Genomic DNA, 19,201 nt, shown 5'->3' on the forward strand with positions numbered 1-19,201 from the left:
GTGAGAGAGGATGCTCTGCATGTCAAGGGTATCCCCCATTTAACCTAGTGATTTTCACAGGCTCTGGGTGGTCCTCACGCCCCTGGGCTGGACAAACTCCTCTTAACTCTGGAATAAATCTTGGGAGGGTCCTGAAGAATGAAAATTACAAACTTATGTGGGGAAGGAAAACTTCCAAAATTCTTCAGGAAATCTCAAAACCTTTCAGAAAATGTACATTAACAGTAAATTGTAGGATTTTTTGTTTTTGTTTTTTTTCCCCCCCAGAATAGGTTTTCTTTTATTAGGGTATACTGTCAACTCAGATATGCTGAGTAGTATATAAACATATAATATGACAGTTCAAAACAGTAAAGTTTTATTAAGTAGACTTCTACTGGATAGCTTTTCAATGTTTTTAGGCTAAAAATGAGACCACAATAGTATGGGAAAGGGGCAAACTGAAGAAATTCTACATTGAATTAGGAAGTAATTTAGCTAAGCTATTCTGTAGATACTACACATAAGTAAACTGAAAATAATTGTTTTGGGTGAAATATCACTATATTTCCATCATAACACAGTGCTGATCAAATTAAAGTGAACCCACCATATTCGAAAATGATATACTTCTTTGTAGCGTTTTGGATTCTTTGGAAAACATCTTCAAAGTAGAATCTAATTAAATAATGAGAAAGCAAACATAAGAAAGAGTTCCTAACCATCAATGATGGCAAATTAACTATAAAACTGAAAGAAAAAAAATTCTTGACAACTCAAGTTTGTATGGTTTTTATATACGGCACAATTATGGTATGAGATCACTGTACAGATGAACTTTTAAAAGACTAGAGTCTAAGCTTTTAATTTCCTTGCCTTTCAGAAACTTTAAAATTGTACCCAAACAACCCTGTAAAAACCATAACTAACAGATTACAATGCTCTAATATGCTCCAAATACCCCATATTTGAAAATCCTAACAACATATTTCTTAACTTGTTAACATACACCATGCCAAATAAAATGTCAGAATGAGCTTTAAATGGTTTCTTGTTTCAGTCTTAATTTTAGCAAAACCATTACACAGAAGTCCTTAGAGTTTATAAACATGAGCCTAATAAGACACTCTCCAGAATTACCTTGAAAACAGAAAGAGAAGACTAACAGTATCTCCAGAGCGTTCCGCTCAAGGTCATCATTAGCTCTGATGTCTGTTCCAGCCTTGCCTTTGATTCTAAAGAAGTCCTTTCCACTAGGCAAGTCTGAGTGTTCACCAGCTAGTCTAGTTAAGCTTATTGATTTGGGGCATCCTAATCATGGTACAGAAAACCATCTGTCAGCCACAGGGATGTAAAGATGCTTTTCCTGAGATCAAAGATTCCTTCCCTGTACTAAAGGTAATAACTCCAAGACTGCTAATCTAATAGATGGTGGGTCTCCGTGAATTCCCACATACCTAGACATATTCTGAAGAAGAAATGTAACTTTGAGGTGACAATCAGAATGTTCAGTAATATGAACATTAAAATTTAAAGTGAGAAGGAGCAAATAGAAAAAGCCACAGCTTTTGCTTAAAAAAAAAATCCCCTCTATTTGGAAAATCCACAAAGAACCAACGTAACTGAATAAGCCTTAGGGTTTTAAAGCCTTGATGCTCCCAAAATTCACAATTTACAAAGTCAAACAAGTGAACTGAAGGATTTAACAGTGTCAGAGAAATCCAGCGAAGAAAACAGGCACTGCTTAAAGATCAAACCTAATGTCTCGTATATACTGTTGGAAACTAAGAAGGTAGAAATCTGGCAGTATAATCTTGTAACACTGCTGTTAGGCTGCCCAGTGTACAGACTGCATGTTAGCTTCCTTTTGGTTTATTGTAGAATAATTTTCTATGATTTGTGGAAGATTCTGTTTTATTAAATCTGAGATAGTATTCAAAAGAGAAAAGAGTGCAGTGTTACAGATAATAAACAATAACAGAATCTTAGATTCTCTTTTACCTAAAAGTTGGATAGCACCCTTTCTTAATATATGAAAAAATATTTCTTATGAGACTGAAGAACAAGTAGCCTCATTAAAATAATTCACAATTTTTTTTTACTAACTTTGTCACAATTATCTTGTAACAGGATAGCTAAGATATTAGCCTTTTCACCTTCATACTCTCCAGGGCATTTTGAATATAGCATGGACAAGATATGTTTTAAATATAAGTTACTATATAATTAATTATATATCAAGTAGTTATATAAACATAGTGACAAATCATATCAATTAGGTACTTCAGGGTTTTTCTTTTTAAAATGTTGATAACATCTAGACACATTAACAATATATGGATGAAATTTTGAGCTAAACCTACAATATCATAACCTGAAAAAATGAAAACATTTCCGCTGTGAAAAGGCGCCGTGCCCGACGCGTGACCTAGCAGCTGTTAGTCCCTTCCGCGTGCCCTGCGCCCTGCAGACCTCGGCAAGCAGAGTGTTCCCCTCCACAGGTGCAGGAAAGGCCCTGCCCACCCAGGAGAGGGGAAACAGGCCTATGCTCTTAGGAAAGCTTATCAGCAACAGAAAGGCAGTTCATTATTGGTTTTAGCAAACTACAATGAAATTTATGTAAGATACCAGAAACTGATTATTTTATGTGGAGGCAGCACCCTCAAGAAGACTTTGGGTAGCTTTGTGCTTCTAGGTCAAGCACTTTTCAATCAGTAGAACTTACCCTGGGATGTTGTAAAGACTGAAGACCCATTGCAAGAGACTGCGATGCCAGTCACCGCCCTGTTTAAAAACAAAGGCTTTTTATAAACTACTACTTACTATCAGCTATGTACCGTGATGCAAGCTGTATTTTAAAGTCTTTGTTTAATTTTACCAGGTCTCCTTAAACATTTTTTCCATCATAGCTTGTCTACTGGATCTGTCCCAGCATATACGCACCATTTCACATCATGTCTTGGCAACTTCTAATTTTGTTTTGGTGATACCCACTCTTAGCTTGTCTAACTGCCAAATATTGGTTAGTTAACATATTTCTGACAACTGAAAAGGTAGCAGTGATTTTCCCTTCAATTCCACCTTATTTGCCCAGCACCAAAATTACTGAAACTTTTTCCATGTCACCTGCTTCACTACTGAATCTAATTTTCCTAGTGATGATACAATTGTCTGGTTCTAGCATGTCCTCTTCAAGGGTCATTCAGGTCTTCACTGCCTTGCACTGGAAGGTCCCTTTCTACATGCCATTTAGAGAAGTTAAGAAAAGCCATTGTTATAACAAACAGGGTGGAATGACATTTCTTTTTTGGAGGCTGGGCTCTGCCTGGGAACCGTCGATCTAGACGAACGCGTCCAGTCCCACCCCAGCCTCATGGCTAGTGCACGTTATCAAGATGGTGGGCCTGCCGTCCGCGGCCACGGGCAGGGGAACAGGCCTGTCTCGGCCTTGGTTTTCTTATCTGGCGGGATGGATCTGGCCAGGTCAGTGCTTCTCACACCTTTCTACCAGAATACATGCATACCCTCAAGGGCAGACACAGGACAGGACCACACACATCCCCTGTGAGTCTAGCAGCAAGAGCCCAATTTCTTTGAAATACAGGTATTATCTTTAGAATTCATGTGAACTCTGCAATCTACTCTCCTGATTTTCTTTCGATCCATTTCCACTAAAATACGAGTAAATCCAACTCTTTGGGAAGATATACTATGTTTTTCCCATCATCCTCAGAGATCTCAAGGGGCCACGTACCCCAGCTTGAGAGGCCCAGAGCTTGGATGTCTGTGGAGCTCATCCCATGTGCTAAACGACAGACTCTAGATTGGATTGCCAGAGCCCCCATCTAGCACGGAGGGTCAAAACAAATCATTCTGTGCCACGCGTTCATTTGCCACATCCACTTCAGGCAGCAGATCACTGTGGACATTCAGCAGGGCTAAAAACGACTGTAGCAACGAGGAAAGGCAACTTCCCCCTTCAGTCAGCTTAAAACAGCTTAACTCCATGCTGAGACCCTAACTTCTGCAAGGAGCTGCCGAGGAGAGGCGCAGGGACATTCTTACTCTTTGTGGATTTTATAGTGCTCCTGTAACTGCAGTTTGGTGATGTTACTCCAGGCGAGGGTTTTGCTTTCTTCTGTCAGGTCTTCAAAAGACTCTTCACCTGGGGAGACTACATTAAATGGTTGCTAAGTGAGTCAACTAAATTAGGAATGGGCAAGCATCAGGTTCACAATATTGTCTATTTAAAAGTAAACAACCAAGATAACAAAATAACCCCAAGATATAATTGCTTTGAAATGCACTTATTGAGTAGCTCTGTATGAATTAAGGAAAAATTCTAAGGTATACAGTTATATAAAAGAAAAACCGTGGGGAGGAAGAAAGTACCTTTGAATAATACAGCTTTTCAAGTCCTTTATTCAATGTTTGTGAAGTTTCACTTGGCCCCTAACTTAGGAACTTTAGGAACTACAAGACTGACTAATAATTTCCTGATCAGCAACCTTTGAAAAAACCTGGCGATTTCCTAAGAAAGCTGCAGTTTTGTTTTGGATTTGAGGGGGAAGAAAGAGAGGTGAAATCAATTATTCTGAGTGCTTTCTGGACTCTTTCTCCCTTGGAATCCCATTCCATGACTTGCTAAGTCCTCCCTTCATTCGTGGAATGGACCTTGGAACAATGACCCTTTTAAAACCAGCACGTGACTGCGGTTATAGCGGTTATAGCCCCGGTGACTAGACCCAGCCAGATTTAAATAGTATCACAAGATACTCCTGTGGTCAGCCTAGCCTTTGGGGGTGTCACTCCAGCAAGCTGTTCCTCCATGCCATGAGTGTGCTCAGTGGCACATGCCTAAGGAATCTGAATGGTTCAATGAAAGTATGTATTACAGGATATAAATGATTTTGCTCTCAAAGTTGCATCTAGTGTCAAACTCCTTCTGGGAACCCGTCGGTTTGAGCCTGTCTTTTGTGGAATGTGAAATGTGGATAACTGAAGTGTTCTTTGGGATGGGAGAGTAGGGTCAAGTTCATTTTAGCACCGACTCCTTGAATTGCCAGAGAAGAAAAGTGATATGATTTCTTTAAAGTGCACAATTGAAAACCACCACCACAACAAATAGGTACTGATCTTCAGGAGACCTGCAATAAGATAGTAAAACACCATCATCTCTAAGCAGCACAGCAGCTCAAGTTTTTTCCCCTCTTCAGAATCTTCAGAAACATTTTGCTCACGAAAGCAAAACAAAAGGCATTCGTGTTTACTCTCTTTATAGAATTTACCTGGGGAATCTGCTATGGAAGCGTTATTACTGGAGGTTTGAGAGACACTTTTAAACTTTGGGGTGATCCTTCGAGGGTGTGGTGTCATGAACAGCTGTTTTGGTGTCTGCCCAAACTCCAAGATTTGGGTCAGCATGGCTACTTTCTCATCAGGATCTTCGATGCTTCAGGAGAGAAAGTACAAATGACATTGCAAGCTGCTCGGTGAACGCTCCTTGAAAGCACACATTTCAAACAACACTGATCACTGAGAGGATGAGCCCGTAACTAGTAACAGCAACCATGTGCCAGGATTGTCTAAAGTTCATCACAGAACTTTAGAGAATTTTCTGAGGCTCAAAAATTTACATAGTGGTGAAGGCAAGATCTAATTCACTGTAAAATTCCCATACCTTGATGCTCTCAAATAACTGCATTAGTCATTGAGATAAAGAAGAATTGGGCAACCCAGAAAAACCCGTTGTAAGCGTACAGCTACCTGTTCAAGTCCACACCTCCTTCGTAGGTCAGGGGATGAAACACTGAAGAGACAGACATAAAACACCATGGAAAGAGGTAGTGTTTTGCTATAATATGCACCCTATTCAGAATTTAAACAACTCAACGGCAATTTTAAATTAGTGTTCCAAGAAACTAATTTTTGCTTTGCAAAATAGAACCTAACATCCAAATCCAGTAAATACTGTGAATTATTAGTTTTTGCTGAACAGGACTCAAATTGGCAGGTCAGATGACCTGTTAGCTTGGTGTATTTCTCAGCATTCTTTTCTCCTTAGGAGACATGAATCATAGCATGAGTTTTACTCTGCATGATCATGTGAGAAATCAGGCCTGAATTTCCAACCCCAGCTTCTTGTTATCCACACTGAGAAACTTGGAGGCAGATAAGAACTGAAAGTGAATTAGGAAAATTTAGAGATAGACTGGTGGCCTCTGGGGATCGTGGTGAGGTAGGTGCTCTCTAGGCAAGAGGATTTCCTTTCCAATACAGTTCCTGATCTAGGGTTCCAGAGCCAGGAGGCAGTTGTCTAAGATGCTTCTCCTGAAGAAAGAAGCTTGATGGCTCTGCCTAGTTTTTTGTTTGTTTGCTTGGTTTTGTTTTCACCAAATGTGAAGTGAGTAGTCAATGAATGCTACATACCATTATGGGCCCCAACAGCCTCACTCCCTTTCTGCTTGTAGCCAAATATGAGATCGATCCACTCGTGAAGATGCTCTGACACATAACTGCTCTCCAGTGCCTCTTTACTCTTCTGGAGAAAATCCCCAGGACCTGTCAGGTTAGACCACAGCAAAACGTCACAGAGTCTCCATTATGTTTACTCCCACCTCTTTTGTCTTTCCATACTTAAAGTTTCTAGGAGAGGCAAGAGGTACAGATTCTTAATGAGGTATTTTTCCCATCATATAAGTTTAAAAAAAATTGGCAAGAATCATTTTCACAATTGATCTCTCAAATACATATCTGTGTTTTTATACCACAGACTCATGAATATTTCTGATTTTTAATAGAACCAGTATCATCTCATTTAGATAGAGAATTATACTGTTATTTGAAAACAATCTAAGCAACAAAATACTACTACTGAATTGCACTGCTCAGGAAAGAACTGACACGATCCACTTCCTCCATGAAAGCACTTACTTGATGCCCAACGGGGAAGTTCTACATCATCCACCATTTTCCCTCCTTGTCTCTTTCCCAAATCCAGTTTCAGACTATTAACTAAAAAGCTGATATCATCGCCATAGAATTCTGGAATCAACTGAAAGGTTTGGGGAAAACAAAACAAAACAAGACAAAATAGCAACAGTTTTTAAAGCAGTTAGAAACCATGAGCCTGATAAAACATTCACTTTAATTGCTTACCTCTTTAAAATCAGTTGCACCATCCAAACAGTTTTTCCAAGTTTCTGCAATACTAAATGTGAGAAAGAAAAAAAAAATCTGTGGATTTTACAATCTAGGCTATGGAAACAATAGCAGCACGGTGTTCTACATTATGCCTCTATTAGCTCAACTGAGTCTCAACTAGTATATGAGCATCCCCCTTGTACAAAAGAGAAAACAGGCCCAGAGAGTTGACGGTACTTCCCTGGGATCACCCAAAATGTGGACCAGGTGGACATCTCCCTGAATCCAGCTCTATTTCCCACTTATTTACACACTGCCTCATCAAATTTCCAAATAAGGGTGTGTTCTTGAACAAAGGAAAATTAGCCCAACTGTTTTAATAGCTCATGCCTAAGTGGAATTAGAAACATTTATATGTAGAACCTGAAAAAGATTGGAAAAACGTAAACCAAAAGATTAACAATGATTGTTAACTCAGTGAACTTGATTGCCTTCTTTATATTTTCTGTTTTTCTTTTGAGGTAAGGAAGTATGACTTGTATGAACAAAAGAGGAAAGCATTTAAGCGCTCACAGATAGTTCTATTCAATTCATAGCAGAAATATTTAGAATAATAAAATGTTGAAAAAATCTATGTCCAACAATAGAGAAAAGTAGTTAAAATAAATTATGGCATATGTTGGAATGTGATATATCCTTTTTTTTTTTTTAAAAAAAAGAACTGTTTTGAAAGACATCTAATAATATGGGGGAAATATTCAAGATATAATATTAGGTCTAAGAGACTTAAATCTTTGGTCCCTCCATGTGCCAGTTGGGTCCTGAATTTCAACAGAGTTGCAACACCTACTCTCCAGTTCATTGGACTCACCCAGGACAACACACAAGGTGATGATGATGGACAGTGTCCATACAAGGAACAGAGAGATTCCACAACTGCAAGCAATAGAGTTCCATCCCTCTGCCCCATGGGGATCTAAGTCCCCTCTCAATTAGAGGCGGAGGGGGCATCACCATCCCGGAATCCTCAGGATTGGGGAATGAACAATGGACTAAAGTAGACTTACTATTATTCTACTATAGAATTATTGTTATTCCAGCAGTAGAAAAATTTGTATCACTGATATAGAGGCTCTGAGGAGAAGGAGAGTGAAAAATAGGTGTAATATGGGGGCATTTTCGGGACATTGGAATTGTCAGATATAGGCCATTATATATTTTGTCATAACTTACAAAATTGCATGGGACTGAGTATAAACTATAATGTAAACTATAATCCATGGTTAGTGGCAGTGCTTCAATATATGTTCATCAATTGTAATAAATGTACCACACTAATGAAGGATGTTGTTAATGTGGGAAAGTGTGGAAGGGGGAGGGAGTGGGGCATATGGGAATCCCCTGTATTTCTTATGTAACATTTACGTAATCTAAAGTTTCTTTAAAATAAATAATTAAAATAATAAAATGGCAGAAACAAAACAGTTATTCCAAGATATGATTGTGTATATGTTGTATGTCAAAAGGGATCATAAACTTTTGAAATTAATAAGCATATTTACCAATACTGCTATATTATTCTAGTAACATTTATATAAAGACAGTGGTCACCAGAGGTTCTGAGAGGCAGGAGAGGTAAGAACAGGTGTTAACACAGGATATTTTTTGGACCTTGGAATTGTTCTGTATGATATTGCAATGATATACAGGCCATTAAACATTTTGTTAAAATGTATAATGCGATGCAAAGTGTAAACCATAATGAAATCTACAGACCATGGTTAGTAGCATTGCTTCAATATTTGTTAGTCAATTGTAACAACTATACCATGCTAATGCAGGATGTTGTTAATGGGAGAAAGTGGGAGGGGGAAGGGGTATGGAATAGCCTATATTTTCAATGGAACATTTATGTAATCTAAAGCTTCTTTAAAAATAAAGAAAAAAATAAAAAATTAAAAAGAAAGATATAACATCAGGCTACAAAAAGCAGGACACAAAATTGTATATTAAATACATTCCCAAATTCACACATACACATGCACATAAATATGGCCAGGGAAGCCTGAAAGGAAATAGATGTAACAATTAGTGATTTTTAAAATATTTTTTAACGTTTTTTATATTTTGTTTTTTGAAGCAAATGTTATATAATTAGAAAAAGTTTTTTAAATTGTAAATGAAGAATTTATAGCAAACCTATTGAACATCCTATCTGCATTATCAAATCTTCCATTCTGAAGGCACAGCATATACTCAGGTGCTAGAGGGGAAAAAAATACCAGAGCTGGTCAGATCATAGAATCTCTTAAGAATCCAGGTGAAATCACATTTAATTGGGGGTAATGATGAGGAGTCTTACCAATCCTAACAAGATAGAACAGCACATAACCTGGGGAAGAATAGTGACTTCCATACATGAATTTCGGCTCTGGCATTTCCCGGTAGCGTGTCTACAATACATGAAACAAAAAGTCCTGCTCAGCGTTGGCTATAAAAATAATAGCTGACTCAACTAGTGAAAGCCAAAAAGAAATGAAAGCTGGATATATATTCCTTAATTTCTCTATCGGTAATGGAAAGTAAAAGGGGGTGAAGTCTGCATTCCTGTGATAAGTACTTGGCTTTTTCTTGGCTTAATGATAAAGATGTGGGGCTGGAATGAATAGAACGGATCTTACACATCTCTTGTGTAATTTAGCTCAGAGAAGCTTCCTGAAAATAAGTCAGTAAGCTAGTAAGTAAATCAGGTCACCCCCCTACTTCCTGAACCGGAGACAAAGAAACCAAATGGTCATCAGTTAAACTCATGGGGGCGGGGAGCCCTTATGCAGGTCCTCAGTCACCCCAACACGTTTCAGTCACTAGGGAAGTGCAGGATCTGGCTCGGGGGCTACTTACAGGCAGGGTTCCTACGTCCACCTACCAGGAGTCTCTCCAGCCTTTCCTGGTTTAGGGCCCCGACTGGTTTACTAAGATCACGGAAGGTTCCTGGATTTGACAAATCTGTAAAAGTAAATGAACAAGGAACTTCCTGAAATGATTCACATGCTGGCTTGTATTTTATTTATTTCTACAAAATACAGTTTTAAAAAAAATTGTGACAGAGCCATAAGGTTTATAGTATTTCCATTAATTATTTATATGGCTGAAAAGAAAAAATCAGAACTCTGAGTTTTTGATTGGCAACATCCACTGAAGAGTAATACCTCTAATATCTCTAATTCAGTGCCCTGAATATTGATTTTAAAAAAAGGTTTCTGATAAATAACTAAATTCCAAGTAAAATAGCACCAAAAAAGAATCAAGGTAAAAGCTATTATTCTTCTATTAAGATTTATTAAGTATGACTTATACAGCATATTCTATGATAATCTAGAGACCTGAAAAATAGGTCAGAAAAAAAATTCTATTCCTATTATGTCTTTCAAGTACAAAGGTTAAGTTTAGTGAACTATCAAACAGACTTTATTGTCCACAATATTTAATTTTGAAGTCACACAAAATTAAATTATAATCACATTTTGGGTAAAATAATTAGAGGGAGAGAAATATATATACCACAAAGTTACAATGGTTCTCTCTCAGTATTGTGATTATGGATAATTTTTATTTCCTTCTTTTGATTATTTTCAGTACTTTCCAAATGCCATATAATGAATAGCTATTACATTTTGGTAATCATGTTTTTAAATCTGATTTTGAAGATATGATAAACTGAGTACAATTTGTGCAAGTAACAAACGAATGCTTCAAAACATAATATTTAAAATGTTTAAGGTAATAATGAAAACACTAGATTAAATCCATGTGCATAATTTCTGTGTGTGTCCTTAAAGTAGGAAAGTCTTTTTTTTTTTATTAATTTTAAAAAAGGAGATGGCAGAAAACGTATGTAACATACAACACTTACATAACTTCACATCATGCTTGTCCAGTATGGTGGAATGGAAATTGCCAATTTTTTATAATAAAATCCACCTGGGTTTGAATTTATTCACACATCACATCAGGATTCTAAAAAAAAAAAAAAACCTATTCTTTCCTTTAAAAACAATATAGACCACTGCAAACTGAGCTTTGTCGGAGCACGTGCATGGCGCTTACCTAATTCTGCACTGTAATAATCGTTGATTATCCACGGAAACACGGGGTACTGGGAGAGGTCGTTGCAGCTGCGGTCAGCCAGGTTGTTGAGGTGCAGGAGGTACTGGTAGTTGGAGAGCAGCCCCCGCTGCCACTGGAGCATGTAGCTCTCGGCCGTGTGCTCGGCCACGTGGTGCTCTGGAAAAGAAGCCACCACGCATGCCACTCAACCGAGCGAACATATGGCTGCTTTTTAAATTAGTATGTAAAACTGAATTTATGTGTCGACCACTCAATGCATTTTTGAAAAATAAACTCTAAGGAAAAGAAAAGTAGGCTGTTGATTTGTTTTCACAAATGTTTTTCCACTAAATATGAAAATCTCTTAAGATCCAGGAAGGAATATATTTCACTGTTATGCAACCCCAATATAACCTCAACATACATCGAAGTATGGAACAAGTAAATAAATATTTCCATGGTAATGTATAATACAGACTGCATTACATACAATCCACAGTATACAACTAACAAGGAATCCTTCCAAATGTGCTTGAATTTTCAATGCCTTTTTAAGAAACCCATGGCCATTTGTGAAAGCTTACCACTTTTTATAAAATCAAAACAAAATAACCTTTTTGTTTCTTTTAGACCTGATGAGATATACTACTGCTAATTTTTCAATGACTCATGTTATTTAGGCATGAGAAGAATAAATAAGAGGAAAAAGAAGTTAAATGACAAAAGGGCTTTAATATTTATCACATTTCATTTCCCACTCTTGGAATATAGTAAAGTATAAGCAACCTTAAGTATAAACGTAAAGAAAATTGAACCTTTTTAGCCAACAGACATTTTAGATCATGTTGAGTTTTTGGACTTGAGATTTTAGGACTCACCATGAATGCTGAGATTTTTGTTGTAATCTTGGTGCAGTTAGAAAAATAAAATAAATTAAATCAGAAGGCAGGAGATAGGAGTAAACTTGTACCAAAGCTATATTTATGCATTGTCAACCTGAATAGCTTATAGAAGAAAAAACATGTTAATTCTCAACCTACTGTAAAATAAAGTATTTTCCTTATTGGAAGTTAATTATTCCTTCTTGAGAGAAAATCTCATCTCTAAGTGGTTTCACTGTCCACTAGAATAGCAAAGTTAAGATCATATTACTAAAATCCTGACATACATTTTTGAAAAAATCATTTCCATTCTAGTCATCTGGCAACTTTACAATAAGAATAATTTAGTCATGCAGCTTAATATTATGCTTATGCTTGAATAGAAAAAAGTGTTCTCTCTGATAAAGGTAAGACAAGTCACATTATCCACAGAAGATTAAAAAAAGATCATTAATTAAAAGCAAATTCCAGTCCCAGGGAATTATATTGAGCAAAGAAAGGTCATGTATTCTTTTAGCTTTGTTTTTCAGCTTTGTCATTAAAATGCTATCAATTATCACAAACCTATGACTGGGTAACTCACTGTCTCACATTAAGAAATTGATTGGGTTTTCAGAAAGTAATTTAAAATAAGATTGGGCATAAACATAATTGGATGGATTCTCCTAATCCATTCACTTTGGAGGGTCCTGGGATATAAAAAACATTTAAATATATTTATCAAGAGTTTTTTTAAAACACAGAACTGTAATATACTCTTAACAAAACTTATATTTCTCTTAGTTTTTAAAATCTCAGTTTGGCCACACTATGGTTACTGATGAGAGGAAATAACCTGAGAGGTGATTCTAGATACAGCGTTTTTCTTCTTTTGTTTCCTATTGCAGTTACTTAGGACTTATACTACCTTCACACGAATAGATACAAGGAAGGGTGAACATCAAACCTAGATACGTGGCAATATAAAAATAGAGATCATCTCTATCTTGACGTTCATAGAACTTCAGGTAGATGTCAGAACACAGATCATCTTCTGTGCAAAATACTTCCAAGCCCTATAAATTCAGAAAAAAAAAAAAGATAGCATTTATCTTGCAATCCTAATATAAGCCACATCATTACAAAAGACTTTCAACTAAACATTTATATTTTTTAATTTTAGATATTGTTTTCTTATTTTTTAGCTACAGACTGGATTCAGTGATACATATATTTTTAAATTCCTAAGAACAAGGCATGCCTCTCAGCTGAAACTGGAAAAAAATCCCCTTGAGTGCTGAATATTTTTACTGATAATAGCTTTTGTGAACATATTATTGAAATTCCAAATTAATGGATGCATGTCTTCACATCTCTTCTTCAAACATAAATGATTTGCTTTCTTTCATAAAGTAAATGACCATTATGTAGACTTAACAAATAGATCTTGAATAACCCATTTAACTCATAAATCTCAATAATTTTTAAGAAAACTATGAACTTTGTGAATATTGTGCTGGGAAGGCCGAGATAGGGCAGGAATGGACGAAGAAAGAATGAAGAGTTGTCTCAATTAAATATAGGCTTCCACCTTTTAGCTAGGGAACTTATGAACGTTAACTCTTTTGAGTCTCAATTTGTTTATAGGTAAAACAAGGTATCTACTCACAGGGGTTGTGATAATAAATGAAATATTGTGTATAAACTGCCTAGTAATATAAGGCATTTAATGTTAATTTATTTTTTTCTGACTGAATCTCTGTATCAAAAGGAAGAATTGCTATTATTTCTGTTTCTATGGTGCTCTATTAGCATTGGAAATGGACAGTAGAGTCACCTTTTAAGTATAACAGGAATAAGACAGTTAATTTTCACAAATTTAAAATGCAAAAATGAGATACTTAAAATTCCACAATGGGGAAGCAGATGTGGCTTGAGCGGTTGGGCTTCCGCCTACCACATGGGAGGTCCTGGGATCAGTGTGTGCTGCCTCCCGGAGAAGGCAAGCTGGCACAGCAGGTAAGCGCGGCGAGTGGATGCAACAAGATGATGCAACGAAAGAGACACAAAGAGGACAGACAATGAGAGAGATAACAAACTAGGGAGCTGAGGTGGCTCAAGTGATTAAGTGCCTTTTTTCCACATGGAGGTCCTGGGTTCGGTTCCCACTGCCTCCTAAAGAGAAGATGAGCAGACACAGAGAGCACACAGCAAATGGACACAGACAGCAGACAGTGCTGCAAACAACTGGAGGGTGGGATAAGGAAATAAATCTTTAAAAATAAATAAACAAAATTCCACAATGTTTTTGTAATGCCACTAAGGTATTGGTTTAATCTTCAAAGGAGAATGAATAAACTCAAATTGATGTTAAATTAAAACACAGTAGGGAAGCAGATGTGGCTCAAGCAGCTGGGCTCCTGCCTACCACACGGGAGGCCCCAGGATCAGTTCCTGGTGCCTCCTTAAAAAGATGAGCAAGACAGCAAAATAACATGACTGGCCAGCACAGCAAGCTGACACGGCAAGCTGATGCAACCAAGAGACACAGTGAGGAAACATAATGAGAGACACAATGACAAATAGGGAGCAGATGTGGCTCAGGCACTTAGGCACCTCCCTCCCACATGGGAGGCCCCAGGCTGGGTTCCCAGTGCCTCCTAAAAAAGAAGACGAGCAGGCAGCAAGTGCAAACAACGAGGGGTGGGAGGGATTAAAAAAAAAAAAACTTTAAAAACAACAAAAAAACCCATGGTAGAATCACACCTTATGTGGGAGTGGGTTTCCAAAGTAAGCCCGCAGACAAACACAAACATGGACTTAGGTTGTTCATTCCAGGGAATGTGGGTAAGAACTGTCTGTATGATTGAAATGGCTATTTTATCCATTTCTCTCACCAAGCCCGGAGGTTGAATGAATGTAAGTCACCTGTAAATAAACTACAGTTTCCCTGAAGAGTTAAATTTGTAGTGTCTTCCAAATTTTGCGATGGAAACGCCATGAGCCGGACGGCGACAACTGTCGTGGACTGGCTCTGAGTGGACTGTTCTAGCAGAAGCCCAGAAATGCTGAGACTGTGGGCACACGAGGCTCAAAGGACTTGACGCTGCCAGCTCTCCAAGTGGAAACCGTTTTCCCAGCAGCCTTCCCACCTACGAAAGGAGCTGTTCCTTTCTCACTTTCTACCTCATGCAGGAGGAAAGGCAGCGAGCAGCAGAGTCCCTTTGCGCTGGGTGCAGCTGCTTGCACTTCTGAGGGACAAGCTGGGTGCCAAGTCAACACGCCAGTGACTAAACCAGAAGGCTGACAATCCACCTAGAGAACCTGAACTCACCAAGGGCATGAGGCCGTGTCGCCTTTTGTAAATGCGACGGACGTCCTGGAGCGTTATGTGGACAACAGGTTTCTTTCAAAACAGAAAGGCAGAGTCAGACATCGATCATCTCTTCCAGTGGGCTACAAGAGAACCACTGGGCAGGCAGCGCTTGGAACAAGGCAGGCTGGTTCTGCAAGCAGCTGGCCCGGCCCTGGGGCATGTGCGCCACCCCCCAGCCTCCCCCCAGGGACAGGGCAGCGTCTATCCGGTGACTGCCAGGTTTTTAAGTGATAAGGGATATCAAATGCTTGCCCTAACCTCTCAGTTTTTTGCTTAGTACTGTACACAGGACATTTTGAGAATCCTGTCTTTTATAACCTTTAGAATTAGTGAGCTGAGGCTCATAAATAACTATAAATAACTATAGTATAAACTTCTGTTTATGAGGAAGAAAAATGTCTTGCTTCTCCAGGGCCTTAAAACACGAGTAAGAGAGCACCTAAGTTGGAAGAAGCCCTGGCCTGCGCCTACTCCGTGGGAGCACGAGTGGGCGAGCAGCTGGCAGCGCCGGGGCGCGCGGCGGGGGCTGCCCGGAAGACTCCAGGCAAGCTCTCCAACTGGCCCGGGCTCCTGGCCCCCTGGTTTTGGGAAAGGGCTAACGCACTCCTACCGTGGATCCTGGAGCTGCTCTCAGACGTTTTCTAAAAGTTTTGGACCCAAGCCACAGTGCTGGGGTGGCCAAACCAATTCCCCTGCCACTAGAGAACGCCCGCCCGGCGGCGCGCGGCTCAGGCGGCGCAGGGCTTGGCGCATCCGCCCCAGCACCGGGCGGGCAGCGTCTGCAGCCTGAGCTCTCGCCGAGGAAAGTCCATGTTTCAGGGACATACCCGCCAGCCTGGGGAACTTCCAGGGTGTAGCTTTCTACGGCAGAAAACCCTGCTGGTTCTTTAAGCTGCTCGGCCAAACAACCCGAGTGCGCGATCTGAGGGTGTTAGGGTTTCTTTTCTTTCAACGAATCCCTCTGAAAAGGGGCTAGGTCTGGGTAAGCTACGCCTCTTCACGCGCTTTGGCGGGGACATCTGAGGTACCCTGACCTCCTGGCGCGGGACTTGGGAAGCCGCTGCGAAGAGAAGGCCGCCCCTGCAGCCGTATTAGCGCCTCCTCACACCCTCTCTCTACGCTCTCGGGGCTGAGCGAGGAACGCGCTTGGTCCTTCTTGACAGAGTCAGATCTCCCGTTCCTGGTTGTAGTTAGGGCGAAACTGGAACTAGCCACGTATATGCACATTTAAACAGGCATGCAGGCAGCCCATTCCTGTCTTAGCACATGTCACTGGTCTCTTCCCGGGGCGCCTCTCCTAAGTCAGAGGCGCGGAGTCTCCACAACCCCGGGAGCCAGTGCCCCCAGCAAGGCAGAACGCAGACCGGGGCGCCCAGGCTCGGCTGGGTGCGCCCGGGGTGCCACAGGAGCTGGGGGTGGGCAGGGGATTTTGATCCTCACCAAACTGTGAGGCCAAGGTAACTGAAACCAAGCTCCCGAAAAGCGCGTGGAACCGTGACCACAAAGCGCGTGGAACAGTGACGACGCGCGGCTGGGGGCTCCGCGCGCTCCGCCTCCAGCAGGGGTAACGCACCGGGTACCCGTTGAGAGGCTGGAAATAGAGGTTTGTGTCGGTGATGCACACGTGCCCGGGATTGGTCACCAGCGGCGTCACCATTTCCGCCTTACATTCCATGTGCAGCTTTTCAGAAATGCTTTGGAATCTGTGAGAAAATATTTTTCAGCAAAAGCAAGATATCAGTGCACTTTCTAGGTTGAAATGTATCGAAAGAACTGTGACTTTGTATAACAGTGTCTAAACACGAAATTTCCTAAAAGCAAAAACGGTGACACAGGTTGCTAGCATAAAGAAAACGGAATTCTTTTGAATGGCATAACGAAAACCTTGTTTTATTTTTCTCAGTAAAGATGAGTGTAAGAAACGTAGATTAGTTTAGTTTTTAAGTAAAGAAAACTGCCTCAGTCTCCCACTCCCGAGTTAAACAGGAACAAAGGAAACCAGCTTCAGCCAGTCCTATAGCCAGTAAAACAAACACACACAAGAAAGAGCTAAGTCAATACCAATTCAGCACTAAATGCCATTCCTTATTTGGCAAAAGGAGCAGGTAAAAGCTAAAATGATCGGAATGTGATGGGGCAAGCAGTTAATCAAAAACTTTTGCATAGGAAAGTTAGACTTCTCAGGTAGGCTGCAACCTCTGAAGGATCCAGTCTATGGAGAAACAGAGGAAGGGCTTGAGTGCTAGGCTTAGGGGTATAAATTGTGCCATTTTTCTTTGTTTGGGGGACCAGCCATGTTTTCTGGTTGTGCGCCCCTTCTTGCAAGATTGAGAATTCTTTTCTTCTCCACAATCGGGTGAGCCTTATTTTCTTCCAGAAGATTTCTTTCTTACATGAGGTTATATATCACAGAATGTAGACAGATATATAATACTAAATAATATTTTATCTTAACTCTTATTCCTTGCAAAATAAATTGGCCTTAAAACTATTCTTACATTAACATAATTTTCTACTTTTATGTCATAAGCCCTATTTTTATAGTCAGATAAACCATTTTGGTGCTTCACACTGTATTTTTTAAGGCTATAAAGCTATGACTACATAATTACAATTACTTGGACGTCAGCTCCAAAGTATATATTTTGTGGATTTACTGAAATAAAAACAGTCAAAAACTATCTCTCCAATTTTCCACTGCTGAATTATTTAACTACAAAAACAGTCCATCCTCTTTCTGCTTTACTAATGGGGAAAAAAAAAATTAGAAGGGAAGCAACCAAATCCTCAATGTTTTAAGGCAATTGCTTAGTCAAATTACTGGGTTAAAAAAGAAATCCCCCTATAAGTAATTGGGCAAAAACATATAAGCACAGATTTCCATTTCGAGTAGAATGTGAAAATAGCTCTAACTATCATAGCTCTAACCTTTACGATGACAACCAGCTGGATAAGCTACGTCATCCTCATTATTTCTTTAACCCCTTCAGAAAACTGTGACCACAAAGAAACCAAAATGAACTTAACTGCAAAAAGGAAAGAGACTGAAGGTGAGTGACAGGAGCAGCCCCGCACAGAAGTGGACTATGCGAAGTGTGGCCTCACGGGGCAGATTAGAATTCTAAGGGGATCAACCATAGAGTGAGTCAACTTTTACCCATGGGTTTTCAGCAAGACCACAGGTACACTGTCACAGACAGGGCGGAGCAGGAGATCGGTGATCAGCCTAGTCAGGCACTACCTCCTCCCACTCACCCCAACCCCAACCCCAAGTACGAGGCAGCCCCCTTCTGAAGGTAGAGGTAGACAGGCAGGATAGCTGAGAAAAATCAGTCCAAGGCATTAGAGCTTGAGGCATTGATGGTGGGAGCTGGAGCAGGAGAGCTAGAAGAAACCCATCTGAGCCATTCAAGTTCTCAGCTACCAGAGACTGGGGTTGTGGCAGAAAAGCTAAGAGTCTCACCGAGTAGAACATCTGAGACTTCACAGAAAATGGGGCAGAAGAAATACTGAAGGAGAGAATAACTGAGAACTGATGAAAAACATCAATTCACACTCATGTACCTCAGAAAACCTGAAGCAGGATAAGCACAAAGACATACCTTACATGTAGGTAAAAACAACACGAATCATGCAACTTGTCAGAACAAACAATGGATTTCCAGAATACAATGGGACAAAAATCTTTGAAGTGGTAAAAGAAAAAAACTGTCAACCTAAAATAAGCAACAAAAAA

The 19,201-nt window shown here is 39.7% G+C and overlaps 1 protein-coding gene across 3 annotated transcripts in view; it reads right to left on the reverse strand.

Annotated features, from left to right (window-relative positions):
- NSMAF (neutral sphingomyelinase activation associated factor) overlaps nucleotides 1–19,201 on the reverse strand; it is a 73,235-nt gene that overhangs the window by 5,269 nt on the left and 48,765 nt on the right. For 2 of the 3 annotated variants that reach the window (XM_058275555.1, XM_071207823.1), the window contains exons 10-24: nucleotides 17,039–17,168; nucleotides 15,424–15,495; nucleotides 13,057–13,165; nucleotides 11,230–11,406; nucleotides 10,049–10,128; nucleotides 9,485–9,575; nucleotides 9,322–9,385; nucleotides 7,138–7,189; nucleotides 6,913–7,033; nucleotides 6,409–6,540; nucleotides 5,746–5,788; nucleotides 5,268–5,431; nucleotides 4,045–4,153; nucleotides 2,705–2,763; nucleotides 590–657 (exon numbers count right to left, since the gene is read on the reverse strand). In XM_058275555.1, coding sequence (XP_058131538.1) covers nucleotides 590–657; nucleotides 2,705–2,763; nucleotides 4,045–4,153; nucleotides 5,268–5,431; nucleotides 5,746–5,788; nucleotides 6,409–6,540; nucleotides 6,913–7,033; nucleotides 7,138–7,189; nucleotides 9,322–9,385; nucleotides 9,485–9,575; nucleotides 10,049–10,128; nucleotides 11,230–11,406; nucleotides 13,057–13,165; nucleotides 15,424–15,495; nucleotides 17,039–17,168 — 1,471 coding nt within the window. Of the gene's footprint in view, nucleotides 1–589; nucleotides 658–2,704; nucleotides 2,764–4,044; nucleotides 4,154–5,267; nucleotides 5,432–5,745; nucleotides 5,789–6,408; nucleotides 6,541–6,912; nucleotides 7,034–7,137; nucleotides 7,190–9,321; nucleotides 9,386–9,484; nucleotides 9,576–10,048; nucleotides 10,129–11,229; nucleotides 11,407–12,107; nucleotides 12,135–13,056; nucleotides 13,166–15,423; nucleotides 15,496–17,038; nucleotides 17,169–19,201 lie in introns of all 3 variants that reach the window. The other variant, XM_058275554.1, reaches the window with a different exon arrangement.

This window comes from Dasypus novemcinctus, chromosome 14, assembly GCF_030445035.2.
Source record: "Dasypus novemcinctus isolate mDasNov1 chromosome 14, mDasNov1.1.hap2, whole genome shotgun sequence".
Lineage (NCBI taxonomy): Eukaryota > Metazoa > Chordata > Mammalia > Cingulata > Dasypodidae > Dasypus > Dasypus novemcinctus.